This window comes from Notechis scutatus, chromosome 3 (assembly GCF_049901735.1).
Source record: "Notechis scutatus isolate UNSWTSFEM ecotype Mainland chromosome 3, rNotScu1.2, whole genome shotgun sequence".
NCBI classification, from domain to species: Eukaryota; Metazoa; Chordata; class Lepidosauria; order Squamata; family Elapidae; genus Notechis; species Notechis scutatus.
In genome coordinates this window covers 75,434,100-75,456,417 of record NC_142011.1, presented here as the reverse complement: position 1 = coordinate 75,456,417, position 22,318 = coordinate 75,434,100, and the positions used below count along the sequence as shown (strand labels likewise).

The window sequence follows — 22,318 nt, the reverse complement described above, 5'->3', positions numbered from 1 at the left end:
TACAAATCCTAGTGATATTTTAAACAGTTTATTCAAACTTGGTAAATATAAAATAATAAATAAAATAAATAAAAATAGCAGAGTTCCTGAAATATAAACAAAATAAAGTTCAGTAAGGAAATTATAGCTATCTAGGGCCAAAAATGGGGGGAAATGTTAAAACAGTTAATTGAAAGCATACCCCATAAGCAGCCAACTCCATTTCAGTATGAATCCATTGATCTGCTTGTTCTAAAAAAGAGATCATTTCATCAAATACTTCCTCAAATTTCTTTGGGTTCTGTATAGGAAAACAGAAAATTCGGAAGAAATAACTTGCACGTTATATGGATTCTTTCATCCTTGCCTTAAAATTGATATCACTGTTTATTTGTAAGTCAAAGGATAATCTAGAAATAAAAAGAGTTATCTCCACTATACTATATTATGATATCTGACTTTGTACACGTTTTAGAAAATATAACGTAAAACAATACATTTTGGAAATATAAAATTATAGCCATAAACTCTTATGAACTATCACTGCCGTATGTAGACCAAATTTATAATCTTAAAAAGGGAATACTACTTTTCCAAAATAGGAATACTTGTTTCTTAACTCATGTTATAAGAGTGTTAAATGGTCAATCCTGTTACAATAGTTATTAAAACAACAAAAATTTACCTTTCTTGCTCTCAAAATTAAAGCACATAAAATTCTTCTGCCACTTTCAGCAAGAAATATTCGATTTGCAGAGTCTGAAAGAATTACCTGGTTGTTGTTGTTTTTTTTGTTAAAAAAAAAAGAAACCATTAAGATGTTAGAACTCAAAATTGAAACCAAATGCACAAATCCATTAAGTTTTGGGCCCTATTACTTAAAGAGATAAATTTAACTAAATATCTTCTTCTTGAGTAAACTTGTTTTATCAAAGAAAGGGAATAGAATCTATGGCTATATTCACACAATGCCTAAGCCCATGATGGCGAACTTATAGAACGTGTGCCACAGGTGGCATGCAGAGCCCTCTCTGTGGGCACGTGATTGGTTGGCCCAACTCAGCTCTACTACGCATGCACAACTACTGGTTTGTGGGTGTAGATCACACTGCCCTCCCCCATCCCATTTGCAAAAAAACCGGCCAAACTATTTAACTTTTTGCCCCACTGACTGGCCCCGCCCCACTCCAGCCCACCCCATCCTATCTGCCTCTCCTGCCTCCAGAGTCACATGCGCTGCCTAATGGTTCTTTGGCTGCTTTCTGGTTCCTGCTCCTTGCTTGTTGTCTTCGCTGCCGCTTGCTTGCTTGTCTGCCCTCCTCGCTTGCTGTGGCCTGCATAATTTTTGGTAAGTTGCTGACTTTGTGCCCCCCATCGCTTGCTTGCCGTGGCCCAGGCCCAACTGCTCACATTCCTGGCCCATTTGCTATCGCTGCCGTCAGTGCCCTCATGCAGCCCTGGGACATCCACCCCTTTGCTAGCCAGGTGTGCTGCCTCCAGTCACTCCCCTGTGCCTGCCTGCCTTGGAAAGGCCCAGAATCCATGTGGGCTGGGGGGCAGGGCAGGCATGGCTGGCTGGACACTGCCCCAAGCGTGATTCTGGCAGAGGAGGAGTGGGTATCCCTGCGCCCCTCCCCCACTCATGCCGCCACTGCCACCAGGAAAGGCCGATGGTCCACAGCGCACCCATGTTGGCAATGGGGTTGATAAATGGGGAGGGAGGGTACCGCGTGGGAGATTGCGGTATCAGAGCGCTTTCCAGGTGTTCCCTGGCCTGTGAGGGGAGGGTGTGATCTCCCTCACTCCCCCCCTCAGCAGCTGCAAAGTGCTCTCCTCACCTCTGGCACCTGCTAAGCTTCCTCCTGCCCCGCTTCTCTTCCTCACCAGAAGCGCTTGCACGTTCAGCGGGAAGGAGGCTTGGCAAGGGCCAGAGGGGCGGCAAGCACTTTGTGGCTCCTGGTGGGGTGAGCCTCGCAACATCTTCAGCATCTTCGGCATTGCTGGCAGCCACTTCCTGCGTCTCAGGAGTTCCGCGCTCTTCCCGCTGCTGCTCGGCCTCCTCGATGCACGGAGGCAGAAGGCAGCAGCCACAACGCGGGTTTGCTAGGCAGACTGCAGGATATAAATCACCCCTGCCCTGCTTGGCCCTGCCTACGCCCGCCCGGTCACCCCTGGGTCTCATTTAAAGTTCTCATTTAGCTTAGCTCCAAGACCAACAAAAAAAAATCCCTCTCAGCGAGACTTCTATCTCTAAGCAGGAGAGAAAGTCATGGTCATCTGAAGCGGCTCCCCTTCAGTGCGGAGAAAGGTTGCGATTTAATCCCCTTCACCCTCCGAAAGTCCTTTCCACCCTCCTGCCTGGACCCTCAGCGCCTCTTTTCTGCATACAGGAGGAGCCACATTCTCGCAGTGATTGGCTAGCCCTGTGGCTGAGGGAAAAACAAAAAGGCAGCGGCTGGGGGGAAAGTTGGGGAGACAGGAGGAGGGTTCCCCTTCCCAGCCAGCCAGGGCTGTCTGCGATTGCTGCTGTTCCCCTTTGTGGGGAGGAGCCCAACATCTTTTCTCTCGCCCCGGCAGTCGTGGCTAAGGAAGCACCGCCCACCGGGTACTTTAACACCTGCGATAATCCAAAGCTCGGTTTCCTGCTCTCGGTCTCCCTCTGTCACAGGTGTCAATTCAGGAGCTGTGTGGAGAGGGCTATAGAAGACTTCGCCCTCCTCCCTTCCTTGGTTCATCTCCAGGCAACAGTGTGTGTAGCCAGAGAACTTGGAGAAAGAGAGGGAGAAACGGAGAGAGAAAAGGAGAAAGAGGGAGATTGGGGGGGAGAGAGAAAGGGAGAAAGAGAGGCAGAGAGAGGGGGGGGATGAAAGGAGAAAGAGGGAGAAAGGGGGAAAGAGGGAGAAAAGGAAAATGAGAGACGGGGAGAAAGGGAGAAAGAGAGATGAAAGAAAAAGGGAGAGAGATGAAAGAAAGAGGGAGAAAGAGAAAGAGAGGGAGAAGGAGGGAAAAAGAGGGAGAAAGACAGAGAGGGGGAGAAAGGGAGACAGAGAGGGAGAGAGAGGGAGAAAGGGAGATGAAACAAAAAGGGAGAAAGAGAGAGAGAGATGAAAGAGGGAGATAGAGAAAGAGAGGGAGAAGGAGAGAAAGAGAAGAAGAGAGAGGGAGAAGGAGAGAAAGAGAGGAAGAAGAGAGAGGGAAAAAGGGAGAAAGAGATGAAAGAAAAAGAGGGAGAAAGACAGATCGAAAGAGAGAGAGATGAGATGTTGCTTCTTATGGGAAAGGGGAGTTATCTAAGCAAGAGCCTCCTCCTCGCTTTACCCTACCTGAAAGGGGGGAGGGGGTCTCTTTGTTGTTATTTGAATAAAATGAAACCCACTATTTGTACCTAGTGTGCTGTCCTTTATTTCCTGCTTTTTCAACCTCAGTTGCTTTGTGTGGCACAGCTGAAGTTGAAAAAGCAGGAAAGAGGATTTTCAAATCCTGCACACCTGCGCGCAGCACTTGTCAGCTGTCCAAGCGGCACAGCTGATGATTTCTTGCAAACACTATGCATGCACACACAGCGCTTGTCAGGTGTGGCTACGCACACAGCACATTGCCGCACGCAAAACGCACACTCACCGAACGGGTTGTAACACCAGTTGGATCCCACCCTTGCGTGTTGGCACTTCACAATAAATAAGTGGGTTTTGGGTTGCAGTCTGGGCACTCTTTACTGAAAAGGTTCGCCATCACTGCCCTAAGCCATTGTGTCATTTGCTTGGTTTTAGCTTAGCTTGTTGTGTGAACAAAACCACTGTGATATACATAATCCACAGATTATGTTTTAACATAGTGTATGACCCCAGCCAACTACAATTTTGTCAAGAATCATGAATAAGCATGTACCTAAATTATTATATGAACCATGGCAGAAAAAAAATGTCAATCAATAATGAAATTCTTGGAGATTTCGACCTGAAACAAAGTCTACATAAGTGCTTGGGAAATGGAATGAATGGTAGAGCTTTTCCCAAATATGCCATATTTTAAACTTCCTTGGAAATGGCTAAATTTAAACAACATTAACTGACTATAAATTGCATCTGATTACTGAACTAAGCCAGCTTTCTAAACACCCTAGTCAGTTTTCTTTGTAAACATTTTAAATTCTTTTTGTCAGAAACAGAAGTAAAAGCTGGTTTTCAGCAAAAACATTATAAATCATGGTCACATAATCATGTGGTGCTATTAGCGGTCATAAATGCAGACCAGTTGTCAAGCATCCCAAATGCAGTCATATGACCAGAGAGGGATCAAATGTCAGAACTTTGAATTCAGGTTGTAAGTTCAATTTTAAGGGTCTGTTGTAAACTTTGAATAGTTATTAAGCAACCAGTTGTCAATCAAAAGCTACATAATGCTGATTATGTAACTTGTTTGGTCCTGATTACAAATCTCTATGTAATAATTTAATAGAGATATGCCATAAGTAGCACAAAGATGAGTTAAAATGTGTCTCATATAGTTCTACCTGAAAAGCTTGCCGAATACAGTGGAGCTTAGCAAGGAAGTCACTGTCTCCCAAACATTCCAACATTTCAGTCCTACGCACAAAATAAAGAAAATTTCAAAGATTATCACAGACCGGCACTTTAATTTAGGCATATATCAATATAAGTTCTGATAACGTTTTAGAAATTCTGCCATAAGGATTTTTAGAAATGTAAAGACATTTTCACCTTAAGACACGTGAATAAATCTTGCCTTCTTCTGCCATGCACAAAGCTTCTTCATATAATGGGCAGTGACAAAGTGAATCCAGGTGATAATAGTTTCGGCTCTCTTTGTGTTCTGTAAGCTAAAAAAAATAGTTTTATTACCAAGTTACTTTTGCAAGCATAACACCTTGGTAGGCACCTGCTTTTTAATATCACTTTACATTGCAAATCATTATGAAAATCAAATATGTAAAAGAAAAGTTAGGGTAATACGTGGATAATAGACATGCTACTTTGTAAAAGCAGCAAAGCAAAGAGAAATTAAGAATAGGGAAATAAGCATCCACAGGAAATTACATTCTTGAACAGCAAAAAATAGCTTTCTCCCCAAAATAGGGATATCTATCCACAATAAATGCAGAAAAGAATTAGATATTTACACAAATGTATTTCAAAAGTCCGAAGTAATATAAGTGACTGAAGTGGTCTGTAAAAAGGGATGGGGCAAAGAAATAGGAAAGTAAAAAATTATAATTTTGTCTCATTAATTGCATAACTGGAAAGGGGGATTCTTTTGTTATAAAGAAAAGTATCAAAGTGTTTTAATAAATGAATTCCCAAAGTAAATTCCAGGACAAGAATGTAATGCAATAAAACCTAATAAAATCCAGCTATAAAAGTCCAAACCATAAAACATTACAACCATTATTAAACTTTGCAATTTGGTAGTCAAAAATAGCTAGATGAATAATTGCTTGATTTGAGAGAATCCCTTCATAATGGCATTCTGCAACTCTCCCATTCTACATAGAAAGCACTCCAGAGTGAATGTTTCTGCCACATCACTATTATAGACATATTATCAAACTATACTAACAACATTTGAAGGATATAATAAATAGATGGTCCTATAGAAGAAAGCAGTTTCCCAGATAATCTGGTTTAGGGCTATACAGATTAATAAATGAAGAATAACTTCCTGGACCCGGTTTAGTAGCTAACTGACAGCCAACGGAGAGCTTTCAATAATATTGCTTACTGAAGTTAGATGGCATTATTCTCTAGTAGGTAGTAGTTTGCAAGTCACTTTTAAGGGCAGAATATTAATTTTTTGACATTAAAAGTACAATATGTATCTGACCTACACCTACAAACAGAATTTTAACCAATGTTTATAGAACAATTTAAGATGAGCAATTAATACTGTAATTAACACTGTCCTTTAAAATCATCCCTTTCTCAATAATCTAGTAAGTAAATCTATACCTTGAAATTGTTGTTATATTGCAAAATAAATGACAAGATGAAATCTAATTTCCAGATGCCCCAGATTAAATGTCTTTCAGGGAAATAAACATTACAATTCCAACAGCATAACCATCTGAGAACTTGAAAACTATCATTTTTCTTGCAATGTTTTTATTAAAAAAAAAATGACCACTGGAATTCATTAGGCATCTTCCCATGAATTTATGGAAACATTCATATTCTGCCACCCTAGCCATAGACATATGCTTTTCCACATGGTAAACACGTGAAGAAGCATTCTAGTGATGCATCTATGAATATTTCATTGTATGTGTTCTTAATTGTTATGTTGTATGTTATATATTCATAATTATTATGAACCAGTTTGAGTAGTGCTTAAGGCATCAGGGTAGAAGGCATGATGAGACCATGAGTTCTAGTCCCATCTTAGGCACAAAACCAGATGGATGACCTTGAGCCAGTCACTTTCATAGCCAGTCTCAGCCTTAGGAAGGAAGCAATGCCAAATGAATTCTGGAAAAAAACAAAACCTTGCCAAGACAACTGCAGGTACTTGCCCAGGCAACCTGTGACACAATTGAATGGGGGAAAATTGTTATGTGTATTTGTAATATTTAAATTATAATTACTCTTTACATATCTGTGAATCTGTATACATATGTCAAGACATTTTGTTCTAGGAAACTTAATGAAAGACCAGCAGAAGCCATTAATTAATTGAGCATAAGCTCTCAGGTGCATGATAATTAACACAATAAGACAACAAATGTTGTTTCATTATACCTCAGCAACTGAAACAAATGAATCTGTGGATCCAATGCTTGTTGTATCTTGTAGACTGAATTCATCTGTAATGTCTTTCATAGTATTATCCATTTGATTACCTTTAAAAAAAGAGAAACATGTTGATTAAATTTTGAGTCTTCTTTAAATCCCAACAACTATGACTAATTTTATTTTATTTTTATCTTAATTTATTATCTGCTTTTTCCAAGATGGCTGTTTGAATATTGATGGGCTCAGATACAACGGTAATCCATAAATTATGCTACAGAAATAACATGGCTGGCATCACATATCACTTTTAGCCCAAACCTTCTGAATTGTATTGTTACAACAATATGAAATCCTAGGCTTTTAGAGGGAAATTTGTTAAAGAAAACTTCAGTATGACTCAGCTTAAATCTTAACTGATACATTTATATTAGATAGACACTAATCACACCAGAGAGCTTTTAAATTAACTCCTAAAGTAGCATGTCATATGCAACAGTATTTGTTCCGTTTCATATACTATTTTCGAAACCTTATTCTTTTGCCATTTTAAAAATAAATAAAGTATTTTACCAGGTTCTCAGCTGTTTGGACCCAAAGCATGCAAAGTAAAACCACATTATTAAAAAAATAATTTTATTTTTCCTTAATTTTTATAATAATCTTCCAAAAGTAAAATGCTTTCTTATTATGCATTTGGACAGTAGAAGTTATATATAAATAGGAACATTTAAATTTTCACCCATGTCTTGAAAACAGAAAAAAACCTTATTAATACAGACATTCATAATAACACTTTGGGGAATTAAATGTTTGAAACTACAGTATACCAGACCTCTTTGAAACCTATTGAATTTCTGCCATATAGCTGTGACCTACAACAGTAAGTTATAGAACCACTTTTGTTTTTCTCTTCTCTAAAAAATCATTAGATTGAAGACAGATGTTCACTGCTATAAATTGCAATGATTATCTTTAGTGTTCAGAATTAATTCTTTAGTCAAAGTTTCCAAAATGAAGTCTATGGAAGCATTGTTGTACTACAATTAGTACATAAAACAAAGGGACAAAAATAATACATAATCTGTCTTTTTGTACATAACAAATAAGAGACTTTAGAAAAATTATGTTTTTCTAATATACAGTACCTTTAAAGGACACTGAAATGGTTTTTAGGAAGAAAACAGAGAAAAACTATGTAGATTTCAATTATTTGGACTGTACATATATAGCACATTTAACAAGTTGAGATGGTATCTTGGATATTTTCTGAAAATTATTTTCATAGTATATTACAAGGGCAAATCTGTGAGACTGAAAAAAATAACTTGTTCAAGAAGAAAGAAACAAGTAGAAGAAATACTTATTTATTAGAAAACATAACTGGTGCTTAGAAATAAGTTATTAGGTTAACAAACGAAGTCATTTTCAGAAAAATACATATAAACATATATGAAATGCATTATATTTTTTTCTGACTGAATCCTTCAAAACAAATCCCTGGCTTATAACGACATATATCAATGTCATCACAGATTCAGATTTTTCACATATTTTACTCCAAAAATCTGTGAAATCTCATATATTAGTTATAGAAGACCTGAATAAGAACAGATCTTCAGGTCTTCTATGACTAATATATAAGATCTTGGAGGCCTTGGTAATCTCCTAGCTTATTTGCTTGGACATTTCATTACTTGACTAGATAATATTATCAGTGCAAGTGAATCTGGGGTTTGTTCCCTGTTTATTCACAATGGGTTGCCCAGTCAGTGTTGATGGAGATGTAGTTTTCTCCTTGGTAATTTAGGTTAGTTTAGATTAGATTAGGATATTGTTTTCTGCTTGCTTGATTGTTTGTCTGGTGTTAATTCCTGCATATCTGGGTATTGTTTGCTGGAGATGATGTGTTCTGGTCTTTCTGTTTCTTTTTTAGCATTTCAAATATGTTTTAATAGTATGTAAATGTGGTTTATCTCTCTGTGTCTGGGTTGTTACAGTGCATTTATACTCATCTGGGTATGAGAACTTGTCAACTAAATTTTGTGTCTACTATTTTCAGGTCATATTTATGTCAAAGAATACCTTGCTTTAGTTTCCACCATCCATTTCCAAAAAGTGAGTTACAACAATGCCAGAAAAAGCAGGGAGTGTCTTTGGGGACATATCATTTCATAGTTAAGATTTATAGAGAGCTTCAATTTGAAAATCCCATTTACAAATTCCTAACCATTGTAAGCAAATGCATAAAACTTCAAAAGTTCTACCCATCACAAAGCCTACTAGCCTCTATTCATAAATAATAAGCCAGCTGCATAAATTTCTGGCAGACTTCCCAACTTCTTAAACAAGGTAAAAGTCAACTACATGAAGGAGATTGCTTTATAGCTAACATTTTTCGGTTTTATTAAATAATAGCAGCAACATTAATGAATGTCATAGATTTCTCAAATTAGTGACTCCCTCCATTTGCTACTAATGTAACATATGGCTGTAGGTCCTATTTGGGGAAAACTTATGACATGAATAAATTATTTGATCATTTAAATAAAAAAGCAAGCTAGGAGATGCTGAATATTTCAAAACCGCTAGTAATTCCTCGTTACAATAATTTTTTTAAAAATTTAAAGACAAAACATTCAAGTGATTAATTTGATTAATTTTTGATTAATTTTTCCTAGACATCCATATGCTTAAATTTATAATGTACAAATGTTTAAGAGAGATTTAGATAGAGCCACTGGCAAATGAAAGCTCTAGGAATGCACAGCTGCTTGATCCACCCTGCCTTCATAGGCAGTCAGTCCCAGATTTCTCACAAAGTCCTGAGTCTGTGTTAGTTACCTTACATGCTATCACCCTATTTATTTCAGAAGACACAGTTCTCAAATGAATCCTCTTGTTTTTAAGTGTCACTGGATTTTCTAAAGCTTATTCTCCTTCTAAAGCAAACTTATGAAGTTGAAAATTGGAAAGTAACCTAAAATTAGATTACTTACATTATCAAAGAGAAACAACACATGGCTGACTAAATAAATACATAAAGCATTTTATATACAAAAAATTTAGCATTTAGAAGAAAAGACACAAGGATCTACTCATTTTGGGCAATTATTACTGATTACTATTATTATTTAATTTACATGCTACTTCTCTGGTCATCATGTTAACAAATCTAAAATATAAAGTAAGTCATTTCTATGGTAATATAACTGTGTGGAAGAGACAAAAATAATTCTACTTGGGTAGTTCTGCTATTTTCCTTGCAAAACTAAAGAAGTTGATAACTTTCTGAAATGTGTTTCTCATATAATTCCTCCTTTCTTGAACATTTCCTTCTTTCAATACTAATATTTAATTGTTCTAATATTTACACAGATCTTCTTTACATTACCTATTTTTTCAAAGGAGAGGTTACAATTATCCACAGAACTAAATGAATATTATATTACTAATGAAGGCAAATAAACGTGACCCAGGATCGTGCAAAATTTCATCACCTTTTAAATGAAATGGGCAAACAAAATAACAATCCTACTGATTATTATCAGATCTACTATTTAAAACTGGCCTTCTCTGGCTATCTAGCCATTGTTTGTCCTCCAAGTTTATTCTAGTATTAATTCTACTCTTTTTTTAACTTTCTGGGTCTGACTACTATCATCCCAAGTTTCTGTTTCTACTTCAAACATTTCAATACACATTTTTTTATCATTTTCACCACTATATAATTATTTGTGGTAAAATCAAAACAAGATTTTAAAAGGGGTTCTTGAGATACTATTAAAATGCATACATACACTGTGTCCAAAAGTAGGAACAGCTTCAGTTAATTTTCATTATTCAACTGCCTTGTCTGAAACATAGTTTATCAGGTTTACAAAATACAATATTATTTGCAACCTCGAGTTATTTTTTTTTCTACCATCTTATATCCATAACAGAATTTTTGTGATATGAAAATAGTAGAATAATGGCATGGTGCTTTTTGGCTGCTAATGGTCACGTGCTGTCTGTCTAGAAGAGCTTAAATGTCCAATTCAGAGTAAGCTCCATATCCCCAGACTCAAAGACACACTGCTCTCATTCCCAGCTTCCCTGACCTACTTCCTCTTTGCTAAATTATTTACTGTATAATCCCAGTGCATTAAATCCTCATACATATCTAAGGAACATTTTTGTTACATGCATTCTACTCAAGAGTATCATTGCCTATTTCCAAAAGCACTTCTGAAAAACACGCTTAACAGGACAGTATTCTCTTCCCTGTCGGCCTTGATTACAATTAAAAACAGCCAACTTGATCATTTGATCACAATTCTCAGCAGCAAGGCTGTCCTGTAGTAGGCCATCACTTTGGTCAGTATGCCAAGTCAAGTCTAACTCTTTATCTGGACAGTTCACAGTTCCCATTGCCTACCACCTCCTGAATTAAAGGGAAGGGCCAAGGCTCAAGGAAGAATGAAGTGGTATAAGAGTTTGCTCTATTTCTAGAGCAGGAGAAAAAAACTGTGATCAGTCTGACTGAAGATATATCTCATCCAGCATCATGTTCCCAGAAGAGAATGACAAACGGCTTCATAATAAACCTAGAAACATCGTGAGCTCTCTAGTAGGTAAAGGTAAAGGTTTCCCTCGCACATACATGCTAATTGTTCCTGACTCTAAGGGCGGTGCTCATCTCCATTACAAAGCCAAAGAGTCAGCGTTGTCCGAAAACATCTCCGTGGTCATGTGGCCAGCATGACTAAACACCGAAGGCGCATGGAATGCTGTTACCTTCCCACCAAAGGTGGTCCCTATTTTTCTACTTGCATTTTTACATGCTTTCGAACTGCTAGGTTGGCAGAAGCTGGGACAAGTAACGGGAGCTCACTCCGTTATGCAACGCTAGGTATTTGAACCGCTGAACTGCCAACCTTTCTGATTGACAAGGTCAGTGTCTTAGCCACTGAGTCACCACGTCCCCGTGTGCTTTCTAGGTACTGCCTTAAAACCTTGAAGAAACAGGTATCCAACGTACTCAAAACAAGCATGTTCTTTACCAGTTTCAGCTGATCAAAAAATTAAAATCCACACAGCTCAGCAAATAAAGCTTAGATTGTTCACAAAGAGATTTCAGGATGAACATCTCATAATATTGTTTTAGAATGCTTTAAAATTTCAGCAAAACAAAACGAGGCAACAAAGGTTTAGCAATGGCTTCAGTAGAGAGCCTTGGCGCAGTGTTTAGAGTGTAGTATTGCAAGTAACTTTTGCTGCAGTCAGCTGCCTACAATTTGGCAGATTGAATCTCACCAGGCTCAAGGTTGCCTTAGCCTTCCATCCTTCCAAGGTGGGTAAAATGAGGACCCAAATTGTTGGGGGCAATAAACCATTTAGAGAGGGCTGTAAAACACTTTAAACCATTTAGAGAGGGCTGTAAAACACGATAAAGCGGTATAAAAGTCTAAATGCTGTTGCTATTTGGCTTCTCCACTCTTATTAAACATGAATGAACCCCGAGAGATTTTTATTTACATTCCTTATGTGGGAGAGCAGGAAAACTAAAAGCCATATACATAAACATAATTTATACATAGTAAAATTCATAAACATACTGGGCTTCACTGCTAAAAAGGAAAAAGTTCATAATTATTTTGAACCCACTGAGTTGTTTAATCTAAGGCCTATTTAAGAGACCAGAAGGAACATCATATAGTGCAGTGGTTGCCAACTGGTGGGCCAGGGCCCACTGGTGGGCCAGGGCCCACTGGTGGGCCTTGAGAAAATTTTGATGGGCCGCAGAGAAATCTCACCCACAGACCCCCCCCCCCAAAGCAATTAATCCAGGCTGCGCAGAAGGCTGCGCCGCCCACATGGCCCACAGGAACGCTCCCCATCCACTCACTCCTTACCCAGCAAACTTGCCTGCTAAAATGGCTATTTTTTCCTTTTTTGACCATCATCTGTTCTGCTGTGCCAGGAGATTTAGATTAGCTAGGAAGCAGGAAATGGTTGGATTTCTTGCTTTCTAGCTAGTCTTTAGATCTTTGGCTCTGCTTTTAAGTACAGCCGAACTTCCCTTAGGACTGAAGGTTTGCTTGCAAGCAAATTCAGTGCAGACTCATGGCAAGCAAATTTGAGAGACTGAGCTAGCTGATGGCAGATAGATAGATCACTGAATGATTCTGTGAGCAACTCAATCGGCCTGCTTTGCCTGATTTTGGGTAAAAATTGCTCTTTTTTTAATAAAAAATTCAATATTTACATACATGGTGTATTGTGAGTTAATTTTGTGAGTTTGCTTGCTAGCAAATTTTATGTGACAGACTGAGCTAGCTAATGGCAGATAGATAGATCTCTGAATGAATCTGTGATTCTGTGAGCAACTCAATCTGCCTGCCTGCTTTGCCTGATTTTGGGTAAAAGTTGCTCTTTTTTAATAAAAATTTCAATATTTATATAAATATTTATAATATTTACATACAAGCCATGCTCAGCCAGTCACATGACCACCAAGCCACACCCACAAATTAGGCCACGCCACAGAACTGGTTAGTGGTCCCTGGGATCAAAAATTATGAATTTGATGGTCCCTGAGGTCCAAAAGGTTGGCAACCCCTGATATAGTGTACACATTTCAACATTTTCCTGATATTTCTTCTAAGATACTGTTCAAAGAAGAGCCTGGAAGAGTTCTTTTGGAAGATACCAATTCAAGCCACACACTGACTAGCTCCTATTTGGGACATTCTTTTTAAATTACAGAACTGTATTCAAAATATCCTTCAGCTTATTTAACTATTATATTGGCCTGTTGTTTTCCTTCCCATTTGTCAATTCCTTTCAGTTACATCCTTCCTTTAGGTATTGAAACTTCAACCCCTTTATTAATACTGGCATTTATTAATACCAGTGTTACCACTATGCTGCAGAGTTAATTTGAACATGGTGTTTTGCTAGATAACTCAGAGCAAAGAGCTATATTTTCCCCCTTCCCATGTGTCTGCTAATTCCCCTCACAGTCATTGTCCCCATTGGGCAGCTGTCCCTTCAGGCAACTGTTAAAGGGGAATCCAATCACCTAATTTAACTGCCTAACATTTTTCTGGTACCACCTTCTGTGCCACCCAGATATCTGGAGTGAGAAAACTTAAACATTTGACTGAAAGAGAACATTAGGAGGGTCTGATCTCTCCAGTATACTTGAAGAAGGAGGATCACTAAAAATTACAATAGAAGCCGGAATACAAACTGATCATGAGATAGTCTACAAACCAAATAAATTTTAATAGGGAAAACAAGGAAATAAAAAAATATCAGGGAAAAGAAGGCTCTTAAGCAGGTATAACAGTAGAGAATGAAAACTTTCAATCAAAACTTTTTTCCAAATAAAAGAATATTTTAGGTTTTCAGAAGCTACCAGAAGTACGACATCATTTAAAGAAAAACAGAGACAATAAGCTATTTCAGAATATTACAGAATAATAAGAAATATTTCAGAAAAATTAAAACAATTGTTTCTATCTGCAATTGCAACAGAAATTATAGGCTTATGCATTCAAAACCCAGTTAAATAAAGGTATAACTATCAAGGCCAACATTTGTAGTTCCTTATTTTCAGCTAAATTGACTTCTTTAGATGTTATTTTAATAAGATTACTAGAAACCTGTGAACCATTGGGTCATAATTTTAGAGACATTTCCCTACCAGATTCATTGAGGTCTTCAACAATTATAATACTGCAAAAGTTTTTAAAACTTCAGGGAGATATTCAGATATTCATTTTGAATTATGTCATAAAATGTTTTTTTAAATTTGCAAAATTATTATTCCACCGGAGTCATGGATCCCAGATAGTGGACACATTCTGTAAACTAGCCCATTTGAGGTAACTTGATTCAATTTTGCCTTATGATTCACTATTTTGCACAGTTAAAAATTACTGAAACAAGAATCTTAATAGATTAAAAAATCATAAATTTAAAAGCTGGCAATAACAATCTGGCATATGATTATGCATTGTCAAAATTTATTTATCCATTACTGATTTAATACCACATGACCTCTAAACAGGCCACTCCTGTTCCAATTTTTTTAAAAAAAATAGACCATACCAATTACCTTGCAGTAAGCCTATATGAAGGACCCAAGAGATGTATTAGTTCCTAGATAATATGTCAGTATAACTCTTTCTAGAAAGGCACTAAGAAGAATATAATCAAACATCTTAAGTAGAGACGTTTCCAAATTCTATTCATTGCATTTGCATTGGTTTAAAAAGCAGCTTGTGATGATAGCAAAACAAGTATTATGCATTAATAGGAAAATCTATCAAACAGCCCTTTTTAAGTAAAGTTGGCTGACACCGTGCCAGTTTTAAGGTAGGGACTTAAATGCTTTTAGTCTTGCAACCAGCAGCCTTAACAATACAAACATAATTTTATAATATAAAAGAAACATAAATAAGGACATAGGAATTTCCATCCTAGAAAAGGAAGGACACAGAATAAAAAATTGAAAAGACTCAATAAATAATCATGCTGGGATTTTTTCTGTTAAAATACTGAAGTTTGCTGATGACACAACAGTGATTGGTCTCATTCGAGACAATGATGAATCTGCATACAGACAGGAGGTTATACAACTTGCCTCGTGGTGTAACCGGAACAATCTGGAACTGAACACATTCAAAACTGTAGAAATGGTGGTAGACTTTAGAAGAAACCCTCCTATACTATCACCTCTTACAATACTAGACAACACAGTATCAACTGTAGAGACCTTCAAATTTCTAAGTTCTATCATATCACAAGACCTAAAATGGACACCTAACATCAAAAACGTCATCAAAAAAGCACAACAAAGAATGTTCTTTCTGCGCCAACTCAGAAAGCTCAAATTGCCCAAGGAGCTGCTGATACAGTTCTACGGAGAAATTATTGAGTCTATCATCTGCATCTCTATAACTGTCTGGTTTGGTTCTGCAACCCAATAGGACAGACACAGACTTCAGAGGATAATTAGGACTGCAGAAAAAACAATTACTACCCACCTGCCTTCAATTGAGGACCTGTATACTGCATGAGTCAAAAAGAGGGCTGTGAAAATATTTACAGACCCCTCACATCCCGGACATAAACTGTTTCAACTCCTTCCCTCAAAACGACACTATAGAGCACTGCACACCAGAACAACTAGACACAAGAACAGTTTTTTTTCCCCGAAAGCCATCACTCTGCTAAACAAATAATTCCCTCAACACTGTTCAACTATTTACAAAGTATACACTACTATTACTGTTAATCTTCTCATCACTCCTTATCACCCATCCCCTCCCACTTGTGATTGTAGGACTGTAACTTTGTCGCTTGTATCCTTACGATTTATATTGACTGTTTCCTGGTATGATTTGATTGATTGTACCCTATGACTATCATTAAGTGTTGTACATTATGATTCTTGATTCTTAACGAATGTACCTTTTCTTTATGTATACTGAGAGTATTTGCACCATGACAAATTCCTTGTGTGTCCAATCATACTTGGCCAATAAAGTATTCTATTCTATTCTATTCTATTCTATTCTATTCTATTCTATTCTATTCTATTCTATGCAAAAATATTAGTCTGGCAACAAACTAGTTGGAAACAGTTGTGTAAATTTCATGACAGGGTCTTAACACAGGGATTACTTAACATGTAACAATAATGTGACTGATGAAATTCTGGGCATTATCTATTATTGGGACTTGCTATAATTTACATTAGCACCTGTATTTTTAATTAGCCTTAAATACTGTGCATATTTCTGTTGTGATTAAATAAATATATCTAATTAACTTGCTTTTGGTGAATGCATGAAAAAGAAAAAATGAAGTGGAAGGAAAAGAAAACCTTCTGGGACTAGAATGTATTTTAATTCCTGTTCCAAATAACTGACTGATTAATTTGGCCTTCCTACCATCTGTATGGGGGCGAAAACCCAGTTTACATTCGACCAATGTGGAGTTCATAATTAATATTTTCTAGGAATAATTTCTAGGAATATTCCAGGAAACCCACATATGATATGAGAACTTTGATTGTGTGGCAGGGGAGGGGGAAATGAGTCATCTTTCAAATCTTAACTCATACACCTATCTTGAAGCTGTGACTAACACCAATGAATGATATGTGGTATATTACTTTGGAGCAGCTAAACTCTGAATCAGGGAATCCAAATAAAACTCAGCTGTAATTCAGGTCTAAGTAACCTACTTCTCACAGCTTGTGAATAGCAAAAGTATATTTATTTATTGAATTTATATTGCCACCTATTTGTCCATGGCGACTCACGATGGCTTACAGAATATAAAACCATATTTAAAACAATAAAAACTAACAAAAAGAATCAAATAAATTAATATAGTACAATATAACAAAATTACCCCCAACTCTCACCCCCTCCCACCCCGATGATATCAGATCACATTCCCCATTAAGTGTCATGTTCAATTTGGCTCAATCTTCAGACAGACGAGACTAAGAAAACAGAAAGTCTTAAATTTTTTTAGCCTTACTGACCCAATTCCTCCTAGTATTGTTACATTACTAAGTTTTTCCTGCCAAATTTTCTTTCCATTATTGTGCCTGAGTTATGCTGTTTTTGGCAGGATTCTGCTATTTTGCAATGCCAAAAAAAGTTGTTGCTAGATCTTACCTTGTGTTCTTCAACTTTTCAGTTAAATAAACTATACTTTGTGAAATATGGAACATAATAGATTGATGAACTTGATATTGTTTGTGATTCTTATTTAGTATAAATTGTGTATTCAAAATTTGAAGCCAAAGACAGAATTCTATCAGAGTTAGTCTGGTAATTCAAGTCTAAAATTTCACTTGATGAAGGAAAAAAATAAACTGATAGGGAAAAAAAGTTTACTGAAAACATATTATCTAATAAAACACCAGATTTTCCATATTAAATTGCTTTGAAAATCACATTGACCATACGGTGATAGTGAAGACAGAGATATGGATCCAAAAGTAAGTTAAAATAGATATTTAGCCCTGGCAACACATAACATGTTTTTAATTTCTAGGGAAATAGTATATAAATGTTTGCAATATTAAATACAGACATGATATTAGCATTCATACTACAAGGAACAAATGGTTAAGTAAGTAGAAATTGTAGGAACCTTGGGAGATTATGTAATTTTATAATTCACTATACTGCAGACAGGGAAAACTAAAGGCAGTCAGATTAGAGTTTGATTTCGGTTAGATCTGATTTCAATAAGCTAAAAAGGAAAAAGGAGAGATCCTGAAAAATGAAATAAAGGCAGCCCAACCACAAGAAAGAAACATGGAAGATACCTGGTGAATCTGGTATAGTTGCATAAAGTGCTTTTTGACCAAATGAGAAACAAAAAGAACCACTTTTAAAAATAGAAAGGGGCATATAACTAAAAGAGATTGTAAGGGAATAGGCCCAAATCAGTAGGATAAGTCAGGAAGGTTAAGGCTCAGAAAGATGGCAATGAACACCACATTTTTTTTTAAAAAAAAGCTTTGTATGAATATATGCAAACAAGAGGAAAGTAAAGGAAGGAATGCTGCGTGGAGAAGAGAGCAAGATGATGATGGCAAAAGGGACAAAGCGTAACTACTCCATTCCTATTTTGCAACTGTCTTGTCACAACAAGAAAAAGTGGTCCAACCTGTCAGAAGCTGCATCACTGTAGGGGAATAGGTGGCAGAAGACAGAAGATAGGCTTAAGGCAAGAAATGCAAGGTTCTGCATGTAGTAGCAACTTCAAGATAAGCAGCATTAAATAAGCTACTAAAGACAAAAAAAAATTGAAGCGCCTTCTCCTGATTTTATAATGCCATCTTAATTTTAATTGGTTTTCTAGATTTGATGTAAGCCATTGAGAGTTTTTTTTTAATGCAATGGGATAGAAATATATTAAATATCTGACTCAACATAATGTTTGTGAGAAGTATCTGGATGTCCTGAAAGAACACAAAGTAAACTTAAGTCAGAATTGTGCTAATCATATACTTCTATGAACTATTTTTAAACTTCTCTCCCACCTACATTAGATGATGAGATCTATTGGGGAATACTCTACTTGATAGAGGTTCTTTCTTGTAGTCTCACCAGAGACCCCACCCCACTAAGGAGAGCAGTAAACAATAAAATACCCAAGATCTCAAGAGAATGAAATATGAATATGTCCTCTTTGGAGCTTGGTGATAAATATGGAAGATCATAGATTTATCCCTATATTTTTTTTTAAAGGAGCAATAGTAGAAGCTAAAAAAGATGCCCTCTAGAGATTTGGAGAAGGGTGCCATCTGGGTTCATCCAAGACCTGTATTTGACAACTTTGTATGTCCACAGCAAATAGGAATAAATTAATTAAAAGATCAGTTATGGTAAGTATTACAAAAGGGCATGATAGATACAACCTATTTAAAAAGCCTTTAGCTTTTTTTCTATATGCTGTTTCAAGAAATTGAATTTTTCATACCTGGGACCACCAATATTATATAGCCATGATAAACATGGGTAAAAAAAATGCTATTTCTTCATAAAAGAAGATTCTTTTTTTAAACAATAATTTGTAATATTCTAATTATGGCTCAGACATACTGTGAAATTTATTCAAGCCTTTGAAAATAGTAGAAGCTACTGACTTGTCAGGAAAGAAAAATTAAAAAGGGAACTGACGTTGATCATGGGATATGTACATCAATTTCAACATGTTACAGTATGACTTATAGCATGGGATCACAAGCTCCTTCCTAAATTACTCTACAAGGTGCTAGAAAACTAAATTTAAAGGTGCCTTATCCAAGGAAATACATTCAAATGCAATATCAAAATAATAAGAATTCTGACCTCTGGTGGCTTTCTTACTTCAGAGTCATAATTTGGTATCAGAAAAAGCATGGCTTACATTTCAAAGGGATGAGTTGCTTGGTATATTTATAATCAATTCTACCTAAGTCTTTGGTTGCTAATTTGTCAAAGTTAAGAATTAGTAGTTTAAAGAGAAATTACCTATTGACTCTGATAAAGTCTTCATGCATTGGAATTCTACTAGTGGCGGCTTCATGAACATGCTCATACAGTTTTTTTGGCTGCAAAACAGAAGAGACTTGCTATTGGCTTCTTGTGGGATATTGGTTCAAATTCCCAATCTAATTTATATCCCAGATAATCCCTAATAATCTCTCACAGAAATACAAACCAGGTCCAATCCTACCAACTTTCCAAGTCCAGGTAAGATTAAAGAGGTGCTACCACCCTCAAACCTCTCTTGGTTTCAATCAAATAGGATGACTATTTGAAAAGCAAATTTCCTAGGGACAAACTGGGATCAATATAATTCATTTTTTTAAAAAGACAAGAGCAAGTCTTAACATGCTTTGCTAACCATACACTGCATCACTTAAGAATCCACCAAAGATTGTATACTCTTTTATTGAGATTGATTTTATATTTAATTGGCCACTACCTATATAGTTATATGTACCAAAGTAGATCATTGGCTAGCAAACATCTGTATTTTATTTGCATGTATCTATTTAAAAAATTGCTCCAAATATTTTTGATGCTTACTTTCATGATTATGGAAATAAATCCAACTCTGTGGGTCTTTTATGTAAAAGTAAGAAAGAAAAACACAAATAATGCATTTACCATTATTCCAGATCCTCCTTAATTATCAAGTATAATAATTAACTCAGCCTTCTCTAATTACGGGCCTCCCAATTTGTCGGATTGTAATAATGCTCAGTTAGCACAGGTCATTTCTAAAAAGAGTTACAATCATGCACATCTGGATAGCATTGAATTGAAAAAGTGAACTGTATTATGCCAGGAAATCTGGAAACTTGAAAAAAACAAACACCTCACCAGCCTCATTGGCAAAAGATGCTGGGTCAGACACTCCAAGGGAGGCTTCAAATTCTTCCTGAAGGCGGTAAGCTCTCTGGAGCAAAAGTTCAAGTTTATGTATAAACTCTGCACTAATGATATCCTGTAAATAGAAATTGCAAGATATAAACTGATATTTTAAGCAGCTAATGGAATTGCTGAAATGATTTGCTCATTTGATTAATTTACTATGATGATTAATTATTTATGCTACACCATATGCAAGAACAGCAGGATTGGAAGAATTAAATAAAGAAGCAGTTAGCTTATTTACCCAGTCAAATTAGTCAATACCAACATGTTTATTTCTAGGTATATCATACAGGACAAAATTTTTCATCTGAGGTCACAGAGCTTCCATAGATAATAAATGAGTTTATAATACGACACAAAAAACGTTATATGTATGTATATAACACACATACACATATGTACACACATATGTGTACACACACATATGAAATTTTTGTCCCTAATCAATGAAATGTTTACTTTTTTATCTCTGAGTTTATGGGTACTTATTTTTGATACCTCAAAACCATTATGGCAATCATCATATTAACACAAGATTTGACGCATAAAATGCTTAAAATATTTTTGATGCTAAAATTATAACAAATAGTACAATTTGATATTGAGGAAGAATGACAATATAAGCAACATATTCCTGGGAGAGCATTTATTTAAATTGCTGATACAATCTGCCTTTCTCAATGTCCTCAGTGGAAAATGGAATATACAGTTTCAATATTTGTACTCTCTCCTCAATTCATATAAAGCATGAAGTTACCTAGTAAGCAGCAAATGCTTACTATGTACTGATGTACTGACATCTTCTTACCTCTATATGTTCTTCTGCAATAGCATCACCTGCTCCAAGCTTGATACCACCACAGCTGGCTTCGTCCTCAACTTGTCTGTTACGAAAAGTCAATGCCTGTTCCCATCGTTGTAGTGCTTCTTCAAATAGCTCCATCCCTGCAAGTGTCAATCACCCTTCCATGAGCACACTGTACTAGATGTACCAGATAGGAAATCCTGAGAGAGTGTGTCAAAATCCCACAAGAGATTCAATTAGCTGTCTTCTCCTCCACAATTTATTTTTCTGAAGGTGTATTGGGAATACAGCTCTTAACATCCCAGCAAGTATAGTCAAAAGAGTTAATTAGATGGATTTAGGTTCTTAAACACTTCAGTTGATGGAATAAATACCTCATATTCTTAGAAGCATAAGATTGAGTGGGAACACTGAGCACAGAAGTCAATCTTCTGCTTTGTGCAATAGCCCATCCTAAACTAATTCAGGGATTTGAAGAATGCTATCACGACGCTTTTAAACATTGGTGTTGGAGAAGATTCCTGAGACAACCAATTAAATAAATAAATGGATCCCTAAACTAATCAAGCTAGCATTCTCAATTGAGACACAAATGACCAGGTTCACATTATCCTACTTGCAACGCAGTATGTGAATACCTAGCTCTCTGGAGAAATATCTAATGCTGGGAAAGGTGGAAGAAAAGAAAAGAGAACAACCAGCAGCTAGGTAAATGAACTCAGTTACAGTGGCAGTGGGTACACTATTAAAAGACCATAAAGACCAGGTTAGAGACAGATCACCATGGACAAAATCTACGTGGTTATACCGTACTTCTAATAATAATACCATAAATATTATAT

General features: G+C 36.4%; 1 protein-coding gene across 1 annotated transcript in view; it reads right to left on the bottom strand.

Moving 5' to 3' along the window:
• MIGA1 (mitoguardin 1) overlaps positions 1 to 22,318 on the bottom strand; it is a 38,958-nt gene that overhangs the window by 7,170 nt on the left and 9,470 nt on the right. The window contains exons 6-12 of the mRNA XM_026679317.2: positions 21,480 to 21,616; positions 20,618 to 20,741; positions 6,732 to 6,832; positions 4,701 to 4,819; positions 4,493 to 4,565; positions 665 to 751; positions 182 to 280 (exon numbers count right to left, since the gene is read on the bottom strand). Of these exons, the coding sequence (XP_026535102.1) occupies positions 182 to 280; positions 665 to 751; positions 4,493 to 4,565; positions 4,701 to 4,819; positions 6,732 to 6,832; positions 20,618 to 20,741; positions 21,480 to 21,616 (740 nt within the window). The remainder of the gene's footprint in view (positions 1 to 181; positions 281 to 664; positions 752 to 4,492; positions 4,566 to 4,700; positions 4,820 to 6,731; positions 6,833 to 20,617; positions 20,742 to 21,479; positions 21,617 to 22,318) is intronic.